The sequence below is a fragment of the Molothrus aeneus genome, chromosome 28, assembly GCF_037042795.1.
Source record: "Molothrus aeneus isolate 106 chromosome 28, BPBGC_Maene_1.0, whole genome shotgun sequence".
NCBI lineage: Eukaryota > Metazoa > Chordata > Aves > Passeriformes > Icteridae > Molothrus > Molothrus aeneus.
In genome coordinates this window covers 2,846,328-2,861,073 of record NC_089673.1, presented here as the reverse complement: position 1 = coordinate 2,861,073, position 14,746 = coordinate 2,846,328, and the positions used below count along the sequence as shown (strand labels likewise).

Here is a 14,746-nt window from a genome sequence, read left to right as displayed (position 1 = left end):
ATGTTGTATTTCCTGGTATTTTTCCTGTCTTAGAAGACCCAGGATCATCAGAATCCATGGTCTGGGGCTCAGCTTCATCCTCCTGTGGAAGCACCAGGGATCTGTGTCTGTGGCACTTTCAGTGTCACCTGGGCACTCTTGGAACATCCTCGACTCTGGTCAAGCTTTGTTTTCAAGCATCTTTCCACCAAAATGGCTCCTGGTTTTGTCCTTGGAGGAATTCCTGGGGGATGGATTAGCCAGGGCTGCACCACATCCATGCCAGGTGTGAGGAGTACCTGGGATGTGCCAATCCCAGGGCACCTGCTCTGCCTGCTTCCCACAGCCCCTCTCCTTATCACCTGTGAGCAGGGGCCATGAGTTGTGTCCTGGGCAGCTCTGTGGCTCCTTCAACACCTCTTGGCTTAAATTTAGAGTAATTTGTGGGTTAATGAAGCTGCTGCAGGGAGTTACAAGAGAACTTTCCCACAGGAGCCAAAGTGTCACTGTCACACGATGGATGAGTCCCATCACTGCCTGCAGCTCTGCAGTGAATGTTTGAACACGTGTTCCTTAAGTGTTCCTCAAGTGGGTTGTTCCAGGCAGCTCTGATGGGAAAACAATGGGTTACAGCTTCCAGCTGGCAGATTATTCCTGTTATTTTTGCCATTTGTGGATGTTTCAAAGCTCTCGTGTGCTGTCAGTACGTGCTGAGATCCAGGAGGTCTGTGTGAAGAAGAGGACAGGAAGTTTGAAGTTCTACATTTATTTTTTGTGAGGACTCCTCAGTGCTCTCAAGGTGGTGTGATGGTCCTTGGCACACAGTGAGGTTGGAGCTGTGGGACCAGGGCAGGTGAAAGTGGGGGTTCAAAGGGCTGAGCCTCACAAGGGTGATGGAGTTGCCCCTCCTCACCAAGAGCATCAGGCACTGCCCAGTTTTCTGTGATTTCTCCTGTAAAGCCAGAGCCAAGCAGAAGAAGAGGATTTGAGGAGGGTTTAAAGCAGTGAGGAAAGATCTTGCAAAGCTGTTGCAGCTGTGGGAGGTAGAGAGGGATGGGAACGGTTGAGGTGAGAGCTGCTCACAGGGATTTGTACATCCCAAGGTGTGAGAGGGAAGAGAGAGGTGTGAGGGATGGTGTCAGCCACGAAAGGCTCAGCTGCTGCCCCGGGCACCCAGCTCCAGCCGGATGCACAGGACTTTCACACAGGAAAGGTCAGAGAGAAGCCACTTCCTGTCAGGTTTTTATGAGCCTCCACAGGATTGCTGACATAAACTCCTTTGCAATGTGATACTTAAATATTTGAGCTATTTTTCTGCTTTTAGAATCATGATGGTTTGGGTGTGAAGGGATATTAAAACTCATCAGCTGCACTCCCTGTCAGGGCAGGGACACCTTCCACTATCCAAGGTTGCTGCAAGCTCTGCCCAGCCTGGCCTTGGACACTTCCAGGGATCCAGGGGCAGCCACAGCTCCTCTGGGCACCCCCACAGGGAAGGACTTCCTCTGTGTATCCAACTTAAATTTTCCCACTCAGTTTGAGGTCCACTGAAGAAGTGAAGGTGCTATAAGAGCTTTCAGGAGGGAGTACAGTTCATTTGTGACTCTCCATGGCACTTAATAGCTACTTACAGCTTTTTTCCCCTCATAATTGATGCATGTGGCATTTCCTCCTGCTGAAATAGGCCAAGAGAAGCAGGCAGCACCGCTGAGCCCGGCTGCTTCATCTGTCTCAGCCTGAGCTGTGCACAGTGTCCAGTTGGCAGCCAGGATAATCAGCCCAAGGGCAGTGGAAATGCTCATTACAGCACACTTTATTCCTTAGTATTTAATAAGTAATGACTCTGAAAAGCTCGGAGCGGGGTCTGTGCCCGTGCTGTCTCCTGCTGTGTTCCTGTCACTATGGATAAGTTAAACTGGGTTGAATCAGGTCGATTTTTGGATGAATACCCACCAAGGAATTTTGAAATGTTGTAAGAAGTTAGGGTGGTTAAGTGGGAGATGCTTCTTTTGCTTGACTTAGTTTTGCTTTGTGAAAAAAGGAGGAAAGCTGGGCACTGCTTTCAAGAAACTGAGTTCTCTGATGTCCCTCAGTAAAGTGAGTCTGGAAGGTAGGAACTCCCACAGGGAGCAGCTTAGAAAGAAGCTCTGAAAGCCAATGTTCCAGGAGCTGAGGCTCAGCTGGGGCTGGGGAACAGTTGGAGTTCCACATGAAGTTCTTGACAGTGTTCAAATAATCTTTACTCACCCTGTGAGCAGGGTGATGGATCACTGCAGATCCAGCAGCTAACCTTCCAAAGCAGCTTGGGGTGAGGTTTCTCTGGGAAGAAAACGTTCCCATTAGCTCAGTGCTTTGGCAATTTGTATCATCCGGTGAACTGGTCAGGAATTCCCAGCTGGTGTAAGAGGATTGGCTGTTCCTGCAGCACCTGGGGCCAGCCAGGCCCTGCACGAGGCTTTGGTGTAGCAGGAGGAGGTGGAAGAGACTCTGCAGATTCTCTGCTTCCCTCTGGAATATTCCATCTTTATTCTGGGGACAAGGAGAGAACCATAACCTAGGTTCTTACTCCTCCTGAATGCTGGGCTGTGTAACCTGTTACTCACCCTCTCTTTTGTCTTGGAGATCTGATTTTCCTTTCTCCTCATGTCCAGGCTGGAACATTTCAGAAACAGTGAAAGAAATGAAGAAATGTGGGGAAAAAAAAAAAAAAAAAGAAGGGGGGAACGTAATGCTTTTAAATCTCAAAGATCAAATACTTCTGTTAATATCTGCTAGAAATTCCTCACAGAGATTTTGGCATATGCCAGTCTGGCACATAACTCCACCACAGCCACCTGCCATCCTGCCTGGAATTGTTTGCAGCTCCTTTGTGCTCTCTGAGCAGCACAAAGCTGTGGCGTGTCTGGTGTCACCACCAAGTAACAGACTCTGCACTAAGCCACGTGACAAACTTCCTTTTTTTCCCATTTAATTCGTTTTCCTTGCATGAACACTGTGTTTTAAGCAGTGCTTTTTCCAGTCTAAGGGGTCCCTGAACACCGGAAAACCTAGGGGTGTATGAATGAGGATGTTTTGTTCCAAAGAGAACAGAGGATTCCAGGATTGGCAGCTAAAATGAAAAGAGCACCACAACACCAAGAATTCTTTCACAGCTGCTCTTTGGCTTTCCAGTCTCTGCCAGTTTAATGACAGGATTTTGCTCCATACATTCTGGCTTCAGGCCTGGCACAGGTCCTACACGTCACCTCATTGTTGGGACTGTAAGTTCCAGGACCACAAACCACTGTGAAGAGAACAGAGTTGGGGTTCCAGCCACTTTCCCCCCATCTCAGGGGGGGCATCAGACATCCCTGTGAGCCTTCCCAGTGCCCTGTGGGAGCTCCTACCCTTCCAGAGCTCCCTGAGCCTCTGGCTAAATCCCCTGCCCCCAGCCCCAACTCTACATCCTGCAGCAGGTGCTGCAAAAGAACTTGAAAAATCAGCAGAGAATTTTCTAGCAGGACTTCCATGAGGGGAATTGTTTCTTATGGGCTCTGGATCCTGAGGATTGTCACTCACCAGTGACACCTGGAAGGAAAGAAACCCACTGCACTACTTCTACTTTGATTGGAAATGCAACCACACCTGTGAATGCACTGACATGCTCCACTGGCTCATTTCCTATCATTACTTTATAACTATAATGTGAATATCCTCCCAAAGGATGAACAGAAATATCCCTGCTTTTGACCCCAATATTTCCCTAATCCTCCCCAGAGCTCTGTGCCCAGCTCTAATCAGCTATATTTAAATCAATGAGCTATATTTCAAAGGATGTATTTTATATTTACCACAGCAGCTGGCACAGTTCTGGTGGGTGTGGTGGTTTCTCCCAAAACCTGGCCGACAGCTGTCGATGGGAGTCATGGAGAAGCTGTTGTCCACGTACTGGATTGTAGGAACAGCCTGAAACTCATACTTCAAAACCTGCCTCAGCTGATGGAAAAACTTCCCAATTCGCTCTGCTGCCTAAAATTCAGAAGTATTGGGAGAATAAAAGCATAGTCAGTTGATTTTTGTTGATTTAAAAATATCAGGAAATATTTTCTGGTCCTGATTTCCACATACTGACTTGTCACCTTAACTGGGAGTGATCCTTGGCTTCAAGGGGCCAGGATTCAGACCTAGGATGTGAGCTGATCCCAGGATTTAATATTTAGAAGGCAGAGAGAACAGATTTTAGAAATTTGCTACAGTAGACTTACTTTAAATTGCATTCCATTGACCAAATCATAAATCAAAAATTTCATTTAGAGGACTGGAAGCTCAATATAAATAATAATGTTTATCCTTCTTTATTATTAGAAGCAAATACAAAGCAAGTAATGAGCCTGATGTTTTAACTGTTTTTTTTTAAAGCTATTTGTATCAATTTGACTTCTAAACCCATTTTTCTTCCTGAATGGAATTATTTGAAATCCATGAATCATCACTTACAATATTAATCCCACAAAATCTGGCTAAAGATGGATTACTAGCAGTCATATCTGCAGGAGCTAAGGCAGAGGTGGGTGTTAAAGAGGCAGAGAAGACACGAGGTGACTGACACAGAACCTGTCGGACTCTCCTGTTTGTCACATCTTCACAGTCGTAAGGAAACTCCCGGCAAACTTCTTCCCATCCTGGTGCAAATGGATTGACTGTGGATGGAGGAAAAAAGATCCATGAAAAAGGGGAAAAATGATAGATTAGGTCCTTGTGGTTTCTATCCAGTTCCTTCCTCTGTTTGGTGGGAGTCAGAGGTCAGTCAGTACAGAATTGGGGGGAAATATTCCGAGCTGAGAGAATGGGATGAATGTCTCACAGAGCAACCTCGGTGTCCTAAAAGGGCTGAAGTTTTATGTAAAATTAAAAATCTTTGGGTCATGAAAGTTTCTTGACATTACTTAGGGAAAAACAACCACAAAACTGTTCCATAGCCTGTTGGATGGCCCCTCTTGGTGTGTGGTGAGAACAGATACAGGTGTGAATGTGGTCAGAGAATTAAAGAATAATTTCCTTCTCTCAGTGATAAACCATCTCTAACTCAAGGCAGCAGCAGCTGATTTAACTTGTTTGTGAGGTGAAACCACCTCAGTATTGCCATGAGGGAGCTGTGAGGCTTTTGCTTTAGCTCTGTGCAGTTTCCTAGAATCAAGCAAAAAATTCAAGGCTGGGCTGGATGGGACTTTCCAGTTGGTCCAGTGGAAGGTGTCCCTGCCTATGGCAGGGGGAATTGAATGAGCTTTAAGGTCCCTTCCTACCCAAATCATTCTGTGATTCTAAAACCAGAGTGGTCCCAGACTTACTAAAAATCAAATCCTGAAAACCTAAATATGACAGTGACATTAGGGCATATTATGGGCTGTCTCCTTTCAGCAATCCTCTCTAACCCTGGTAAGCACAGCTCTCGCTAGGATTGTAAAAAGTTGAACGCTAAATTTAACATAAAAACTGCGTTTTAGCTCCATCTGTGGGCAACAACAAAAAATACAGGGACTCCAAAAAAAAAAAAAATCAAACCCGGAACAACTTTCAGAGGTACTCTTGACTCTGCTGTTTTTCAGACATTGTTTGCAGCACTCACAAGTTGCTCATAACAAAAAACAATCCCTCCCAAACAAGCACTGAAATCGGTTACCTAGAAAATGAACAAACAGCTCATACTGGAGGCCGTCCTTTGGTGTCCTGATGGAGTGGCACTTGTAGGATGAGCCTGTGATGTGGCAGGTCAGGTGGGAGATGCTGCTGTTGAGGATTTTCTTTAATATCTTGATGAACAAGTCGTTGTTTCTCAGCCTGCAAGCCATTGTGCTGAAGCGAACAGACACCTGATAGGCATGGTCAGCTTCCCTGTAGGCTGGGAGGAAATGGCTTGGGTGTGAATCTGGGGTGTAATCACAGATTGAATCTTAGATTATCAGGTTTTGTATCTGAAATATGGGCTTTAATTCAAAAGTAAAGAAATAAATAAAGCACTGTCATTAATTGTGTCATAACGTGTTTGTCCTTGACAGAGCTGACTCAATAGTAAGAGATATTTTAGTTTGAAGTTTACAGGAATTTATGTGCTTAATGGAGACTGTTGCCAAATGACAAAAACAAAAAAGGAGGTAAATAGGAAAATGGCACAGAACCAGCATGTCTGCAAAGCTGTGTGTCTGAAACAGATTGGTGCCAATTCTATGCAATTATGGTGTAGGAGGAATTTTGTTATTGTTTTCAAAGTTAGTGTTTCTCAAGCATTTTTTGGTTGTTATGTTGTGGGTGGGAAGTGATGTTGGTGAAGAGTGGTTACAAGAGGTGGAAGGGGCTGGAGTGCAGATCTCAGATAACTCTGGAATTCTTGCAGTTAATTCTATATACCTAAGGGCAGAGATTATTTTATTGCCATATATCCTTGGGAACATGAATATTAAACTTTTTCCAAAACCATGAAAAGGTGCATGTATGCCTGTAAGTAAAAAATTTATTTTCTATTCCAGGATAAAATTTTAATTATTTTTGTGGGTTTTTTTTAATCAAGCCTCACAAACCCACCAATGTGCTTACTCCTAGCTTAGCAATCTTACCATAAACCATGAATTTATAGGCCTCAACCATTTCTATTTCTTCCTGTGTTGTGGTTTCGATGACTTTGTGGGAGAGAGTGCAAGTGTAGGCACCAGACATTGGTACCATGAAACCCATCACCATCAGCTTCCCTGTCTCTGTCAGATTCACATAGCTTTGCCCTAAAATAGAAATATTGCATTACCAGAAATGTCCACTTTTTGATGCATTTAGAATATTTGAAGAAGAAATCTTGCTCTTGTGCATAATGATGCTGAAATGATTTAAATGATCAGATAATCATTTAGCCTGAAATTATCTAAAGTTTATCACTTTTAGGATTTACTACAAATTTCCTTTTTAGCAAAAGTATTTGTAACTTTTAGAGGGAGAAGGGAAATGGAGTTTAATGTCAGAACTTGTGGAAATATTTGGCAAAGGGCTAAGAAACCACTGGGGGGTGTGAATAGAAAGAAGAAAAATATGTGATATTTTTAGTTTGAACTAACCTTGTAAAACTCTTCCATCTGGACCAGTCCACAAATAGTTGGGATCTATTATTCTTTCTTGAGAAAGAGCCAAATCCATACAGACCAGGAATGGGCTGTTTGTGAACACCTTAACATACACATTCACTGCAACACAGAATCAGGTAAATGATGGAAAATGCTGACAAAGAATGAAATCACAAAAAAAAAACCCCAAAAACAAATCCTAATTGAAAATTGTGTTTGAAGTGTATTTTTCAATTTTGGACTTGCAAAGTGTAATATTAAAGATTAATCTCCATTTGTTCTTAATTAATATCCTGGAACTGTCCACAGTGTGGCTGGTGCTGACTGTTAGAGGGAGACACTTGTGTCCCACACACAAACTGTCGTACAGGCATAAAAAAAGCACCAGATTTTCAGTGAAACCCTCATTTAGATGTTAAATTTTCATCAGTGCTTCCAGCAGCACTATGGGACAAAATATATTTCCATCCCCACCCCCCCTTTCTCTTGTTCCTGTGCATATGATGTTCCATGTGTACTGGTGCTACATAATGATTCCTGGGCTTAAAACTACAAATTCTAGTGAAAATTAAATCTAGATAGGAAAAAATGACATGTTTACCTTCATGCCTGATGTCACCATAAACTTCATTCTTCCCAATTAAATCAATAGATTGCTCTTCCTTCTGTTCTGCTCTCACTGCAGGGAAAGGTAATGGAAATATCAGAGATCAATCTAAATGTGTGATTGTTATTCCTTTATTTCACCCTGGCTTTTGTCTCATTTTGTTTAATTTGCCTTACTTCTCCTTTTTTCCTATGTTTTTTTCTTAGAACAAGCAGGAGCCCTTGTTTTTGACCTGTCACTTTTGAATTGTTTTAGTGTCCATGTTGTAAACCTGCCTGGGTGTATCAGGTTCCAGACCAGATGAACCTTCCTCTTTGCAAAAAGCCACTAAAGTAGTTATAAAATCTGACTAGAAAGTGAAGGTTCTGTAGTATGACCCTGAGCAGACACAGGGCAGGGATCTCTCAGCCCTTTCCCTTCTGGAAAACAGCAGGCTGATGTCGGGCATGAAGGTTTTTGTGACAAGAATCCCCAGAAGAGGCAGAAATTATTGGAAATAGGGGCTTTTTTTCAGGCCATGGGCACACTGGGGTGGTCCTGCCTGACTATTGTGTCCCAGGGTTGAGCCTGGGGGACAGTGGGGTGTCACTGGAACCTATGGCAATCCCTCTTGAGGGGCTTCATCTCCCACTCTGAGGGAAGGTTTTTTGGGGACATTTGTCCCTCTGAGGGAAGGTTTTTTGGGGACATTTGTCCCTCAGAGGGAAGGTTTTTGGGGACATTTGTCCCTCTGAGGGAAGGTTTGTGGGGACATTTGTCCCTCACAGTGGAGATGTCCCACCAATGGGGTATCAATGAAGCCCACCTGTCTCCTCTTGAGGGGCTTCATCTCCCACTCTGAGGGAAGGTTTTTTGGGGACATTTGTCCCTCTGAGGGAATGTTTTTTGGGGACATTTCCCACTCTGAGGGAAGGTTTTGGGGACATTTTTCCCCCACAGTGGAGCAGTACCCACCAATGGAGTATCAATGAAACCCACCTGTCCCCTCTTGAGGGGCTTCATCTCCCACTCTGAGAGAAGCTTTTTTGGGGACATTTGTCCTTCAGAGTGGAGATGTCCCACCGATGGGGTATCACTGGAGCTCACTCTGTCCCTATCACTGGCCTCAATCTGCCCCTCAGAGGGAATATTCTATGGGGACCCCCCCAGCTCAGATGACCCCCTCTAGCACCCCCTGAGCGGACCGCCCTCGCACCAACACACCCCCACAGCTGCTTTCCCACCCCTAGTCCCTCTCACCCCATCCTGCCGCCACCACCACGGCCGCCACGCCGAGGAGAACGCCCGGGGGGCAGCGGGGCCGCCCGCCGCCCCCCGCCATCCTCCCTCCGCCCCTCACAACGGCCGCGGCGGGCGCGAGGGGGCGCTAACGGACCCCCCCCGCCGCCCCCCCCGCCCGCCTCCATGCCCGCGCGCGCTCGGCGCTTCCCGCCCTTTTTCCTCCCCTCAGGGCTGAGGGCGGGAAGGGTGAGGTGTCCCCGCCGGGGTCCCTCGCTCCTTCTCCGCTCCCTCGCCCACGCCCCGTGCTTTTTATACGGTTTTAAAAACATCCTCACCCAGCATTTCACTGAGATTTTTTAAAGAGTATTTAGTTTTGGGGAGGTTTTTTTATGTTTTCTCGCTTTCGGGCCCCTGAGGCGCTTGGCAGCGAAGGACGGCCCCGGCCAACCCCTCCCGCGTCCGTTGTCACCCTTCAGCCCCACATCGCTCCTCCACAGTGCGCAGTGAGCTGTGTTTTTGACTCTAAAGTGTTTTTTTTCCGGCTGTGGGACAAGGAGAGGGAAGTACAGGGGGACAAGGGGGGGAAAAGGCTCCATCACGGCTTGGTCTGTCAGTGCTCAACCTGCCCTGGGCTGTGGAAGGTGTTCCTGTCCATGGAGGGGGAGAGGGGGGAACTGGATGGGCTTTAAGGTCCCTTTCAATCAAAACCATTCTGTGTTTCTGTCACTTGCCGTGAGAAAGACTGAAAGTAAGAGCTGGGCACATCCTGTGGCTTTTCCTCCTGAGGGGCTGTGAGTACTGGGTGTTCTCCAGCTGCAGGTTTCTGTAGAAAGTCATTACAGGACACATATTTTTCCACTTAAAAGCAAAAAAACCCATCCCTTTCAGCACCTAAAAGGGCCCCAAGAGAGCTGGAAAAGGATTTTGGACAAGGGTCTGAAGTGATAGGACAAGGGTAATGGCTTCAACTAAAATGGGGAGATTCAAATTGGATATTGGAAAGAAAATCTGATCTGTGAGGGTGGTGAGACCCTGGAATGGATTTACCAGGGAAGCTGTCCCTGGAAATGTCCAAGGCCAGGTTGGACAGGGCTTGGAGAAACCCGGGCTAGTGGGAGGTATCCCTGCCATGGCAGAGGTGGAGCTGGGTGGTTTTTAAATTTTAAAATCCCTTCCAACCCAAACTCCTCTAGGATTCCATGATTCTGCCACTTGCGACTGACAGTTAGCGCCGGGGGGAATAGCGTTGGCTGAAAAATGAACCCAAATGCCACAGTATCACTGCAAGTGACTTTCAAGTCAGTTACATGTTTTGGAAAACTTGCTATGTCTTTGAAACTTTTAAACATGTAACTATTTTGTTTCTAGAGCGGGTGATACAAAAGCACTGCAGAATCCGCTGACAGGGCACGGAGGGTCCTCGTGTTTGACTGCCCGGCACACTCCGAGACACTCAAGAGCAGAACGGTGGCCAAGCCTCTGGAAATTAGCAAAATAGTATTTATTCTACCTACCTAGGTCATATTTATCACTCCAGACCATGCTAGTGTCCAAAAATGATGTCACAGTATTTGCATAACAAATATGGAACAACCAACATGGGAATAAGAGTTATTTTTACAGAGAGCTGTGAAAGTTTTAATGCTTCTATGTAAAAACAGCATTTAAGTTATGAGTTTCCTTCAATAAAGAAAAGAAAAAAAATTGGTAAAAATGCAAAAATAAAAGTGTGAAAAAGGAGGTATCAAGTTATTGATGGAAAATAGTTCTACTCAACCTTTCTTCTTCCTTAGACCAACACATTGACTCAAGTGGTCAGTTAAAGTCTAAGAACTGTGTCAGGGTTTTCATTTTTAATGTCCTTGAGCTGCTGAGCAGGTCAGAACTGGGACCACCTCAGACAATCCCACGTTCCCATGTGCTGAATGTTTTCAGTTTTACTCAAAGTGAACATTTCATGCTGACACTGTGCAGGCAAAATGATTCAGTTTGTAACGTGTCTGCTATAAACGTGTCATATTTCAGCCCGAGCAGCCTCAGCTCCTAAGGATGTTTATAGCTCCTTTCAGGTCCTGCACAGCCCATCAGTCCTCAGGTTGCTAATTATTATGAAATAGTAGCTCTACTATAAAGCTTTGGCTGCAGTTTTGGTTCTTTATAAACTCATAGTCAGTGTCTTTAGCCAAATGACCCATTTATTTTCAATGCTATAATATTTCTAACTCCCAGACTGGTAAATATTCATTATAGATTTGTAAGCTTTAGAGGGGGAGAAGGGTTATTTTTAAGAACAGGAAGTGTTGCAGGGAGGATTTAATAGGACAAAATGTGAATTCAGGTATTTATATTTGTGTTTTAAACCTGGATTACTGGGTTTGGGGTTATATTTGGTTTTGGTTTTTTGTTTTGTTTTGGTGGGGTTTTTTTTTTGGTTAATAGAGTATCAGTAGGAAATGATTGAAAAGGCCAAAAGTCTGCAGTTGTAAACTTGATCATGGAGTGAGTAGACATTAAAAAGCTGAATATTTTATCCTAGGAAATATGTAGAGAGATTTCCAGGAGTGCAGAGTCGGGTAAAGGACCTGTTGCAGGGCTCTGGAGAGCCTGCAGACCACAGTTTCTGTCTCTGATCTTTCAGGTGAGTGATCCAAAGGTGGGATCACACTAAGGAGGGTCACAATTCCCACAAGGCTGTTTTTATTGGCTGGGAAAACCAGGCTTGTTTGATTGGTGCACTTAAAATAAAAATAGAGTGAAGATACAATTGTTTCTCTGAGGGCAAACATGAGGGAAAGTAGGGATTTAAATCAGAGAACAAATCTGGCAGTTTGAGAAAATGGCCGTGGATAATCCTGGGATGGAAACCAGAGGTTTCTGATTGCTGCACAGCAATCCCAGGTCTTCCTTAAAATTTGTAGAACCAGGAAACCTGCCTAATTAATAAATTATTCTGGAAAGAGGTTACAGAGATTAAGAATAGCCAAGAATTGCTTGATTATCCCACTTTTTTTTTTTTTTTACATTTTATTTCTAGAATTTTTTTCCAAGCAATGGAAAAGCAGCAGTGTAAGAAGCAGCCGTTGGCACCCCACAGGAAGTGAGTAGGAGAATCATGTTTCCATGTTGTTATCCTGCTCCTGATCTATGATAATTTGTGCTTGCTGCCTTTGGGTTTAGATCCAAGTGATGAGCTCAGATCCCGATTTCACTCCTCACTTCATTAACTGGTTTGGGGCCTGGAGTGACCTCTGAATGTCACCTGCTGCTACCCTCTGCCTCAGCAGGGATCCTCAGAGCCCTGTTCAAGCCCAGTGTGGAATCAGCCCCTTTTTGGAGTCTGTACTAGAGGACTTTGAAATTCATATTTGTTTCATTTTATTGAAGAACTTTCTACTTTGATTTCCTGCTAAATAGAAAACCATCTCAACCTAAGTTCTCTTCACTGTTATCTCAACCATAACTTTAACACACAGTGCGGGGTGTGTCCATTCTGGGGACGAAATCGGCTGGGGGCTCCCCCGATCTCCAGCCCCCCCTTGCCCTTCCCGAGGGCCGGGACTCCCCTGCGAGCGGCACCAGCAGCGGCTCCGAGGCAGCCGAGACCGGAGCCGGCACCGGGACTGGGTCCGCTCCTCTCCCCGCCACCCGGCGCCGCTCTCCGCCCGCCGAGCGCCCCGCCGGATGTCACGGAGACGGGCGGGAGGCGAGGCCGGTGCGCTCCGCCGGCAGTCCCGAGCCCGGGCGGGCAGGTGGAGCTGGGACCGGAGAACGGAGCATGGAAGGTGAGAAACGACCCCGCTCTTCCCCCGGACCCTCTGTCCCGCCGGGGCTCGCAGCGGCTCCATCGCCCGAGGGCTTTCAGCCGCTTCTTCAGCGCTTGCTGCAAACAATTCGCAGGTTCTGGAAAAGAAATCGAGCCGCGTGTAGCAATTAAACGGGAAACGAACGGGGCTTTTTGCCTCGTCTCTGTTTAATTTCGGAGATATCACAAAGTGCGTGATAAAGCTAGGGTTTAGAGCGTGCTTTCCCTGCTGTTCATATTCTGGGGTTTAACGAATTCAAGGATGTCTTCTTTCTTCTCACCTGTAAAACATGCCCATAATATTCAGAGTCAGCCAAAACTGATCTGGGAGTTAATATTGGGTTCTGGAATAATTACCTGTCATAGAAAAGCAGTATTTCTGGTGTTTTTAACAATCCTGGCAAAGAAGTTTTGCAAAGCATCACTTGGTTTCTTGTTTCAAAGGTGGAGATTCTTATTTCAGTGCTTTAAGGGCTCCAGTTTAGATTCTGTCCTGTCTCAATGACTTGAGGCTTTTGGTTATTTTAAGTTAGCTGCAGATGCCTATTTAAAAATGCATTTTCCTTTGCTGAAGGCTTTTAAACTATTTTCCTGTAAATAATCACTCATTGAATCTGACTGAATCGAGAATGTTGCTGTTGGAGAGAAGTAACTGATGATTTGAAAGGATGGGTTTGGGGGCACTTTGCCACCTAAAAATGCAGCTTCATTTTCTTGATCGAGTTGGGATTGCTGTCTTTTTGGGAGGGAAAGTTTGTGAGGTGTGTTGGAATAGTCTGCAATTAGAAAAGAACAGGGTTTCACTCTAACTGAGGTTATCTAAGAAATCCTTTCTTTGGTGTTCTTACTTCTTGTGCTCTCAAAGCGAACATGGAAATGATCCTTCAGGTTTTGGATCTGTATTGAGGATGATGAGGATCCATTAATGTGCCTGAGGGTGCTGGACTGGGGTTGAAGTTAGTGCTGTAATGTGTTATCCTTGGATACAGTAACTTTCAGGAGTGTTTCCCTGGGTCTTGGACAAATCTCCGTGCCCTGAGGACAGAGGGATAACGCGGCTGACTCGGATTTTCCACACCCAGTGTGTGGAGGTTTGGTAGGGTCACAGAGCAGCAGACAGGCCCTGGTAAGGGTGGGTGTTTGAACTAAAATTTGTCATTAACTTGATTGTATTTCTCCATGAGTGGTTTGGTTTTGTGGCTGCCAAAAGAACTGTCCAGCTGGAGCTCTCAGCTCCAGGCTCTGGGCTTGGATCAACAGGTTGGATCTTGATGATCCCAGTGGATCTCTTCCAGCTCAGGATTTTCTGTAAATCAGGATATCCTATATTGAATCACTGAATTATTCTGCTGGGTTTCAAAGGTCGTATGCACCAATATGAGAAAAATATCCTTAATTACACACTGCTGATCAGTGTATAATATCAGTGCTGATCAGGATTTCTTCCCAAACGATATGTGCACTTAAAATACCCGTGACATTTCACATGCTGCATGATGCTTAAAAGCAGCAAAATATCAGAGACCTCATAAAGAGTTTACTTGGCCCAGGTGCCTTCTTCAGAAAGCCATGGAGGCTGTGGATGATGAAGAAGTATATTCAGTGGAGACATCAGCTAAAATTTCTCTCCTTCATGGCCCAGTGTGGATTGAAGGTGAAAAACTTGTTGGAGTGGAAGAGGTTGAGTGGTGTACATACTGACTTCAGACAATGAAACTGTTTCTGCTCTGTCTATTGTGATGGAAGGACTAAGAGCAGATGGGACTTTCAAAGGTGTCTCCTTCCCTGTGCTGTTGAGCTGAAAAGTGCAGCCAGCAGGAAAAAGGCAGCATTCTGGTTTCATTTTGGGGACAAACAGGTGAAATTTTAATAATCCAAAATATACCTCCCAGTCTGTATTAAGGACAGAAAGGAAATAGGGTCATCAGTGATTTGAAAAATATCCATTTTAGGGGGGTTAAATTTCTGCTTGGCTGTTCTGGTCAAATACCAGGATAAAGTATGAATAGTGTTGCATACTAAAATACCACAGCATTTTTTTAGCAAGTTATT

The 14,746-nt window shown here is 45.1% G+C and overlaps 2 protein-coding genes across 3 annotated transcripts in view; one reads left to right on the top strand and one right to left on the bottom strand.

The window, feature by feature from the left end:
* Nucleotides 1–3,151: 3,151 nt before the first annotated feature.
* Nucleotides 3,152–8,992, bottom strand: ZPBP2 (zona pellucida binding protein 2). Its single transcript, XM_066567074.1, has 8 exons — nucleotides 8,911–8,992; nucleotides 7,666–7,743; nucleotides 7,059–7,184; nucleotides 6,570–6,731; nucleotides 5,639–5,857; nucleotides 4,573–4,658; nucleotides 3,810–3,987; nucleotides 3,152–3,262 (listed from the first exon to the last, which is right to left on the bottom strand). The coding sequence occupies exons 1-8, from the start codon at nucleotides 8,990–8,992 to the stop codon at nucleotides 3,162–3,164; spliced, it is 1,032 nt and encodes a 343-aa protein (XP_066423171.1). The 3' UTR covers nucleotides 3,152–3,161.
* Nucleotides 8,993–12,581: 3,589 nt separating this feature from the next.
* The window catches only part of IKZF3 (IKAROS family zinc finger 3), a 35,987-nt gene continuing 33,822 nt past the window's right edge, over nucleotides 12,582–14,746 (top strand). For both annotated transcript variants that reach the window (XM_066566844.1, XM_066566845.1), the window contains exon 1: nucleotides 12,582–12,674. In XM_066566844.1, coding sequence (XP_066422941.1) covers nucleotides 12,668–12,674 — 7 coding nt within the window. In that variant the 5' untranslated portion in view covers nucleotides 12,582–12,667. The remainder of the gene's footprint in view (nucleotides 12,675–14,746) is intronic.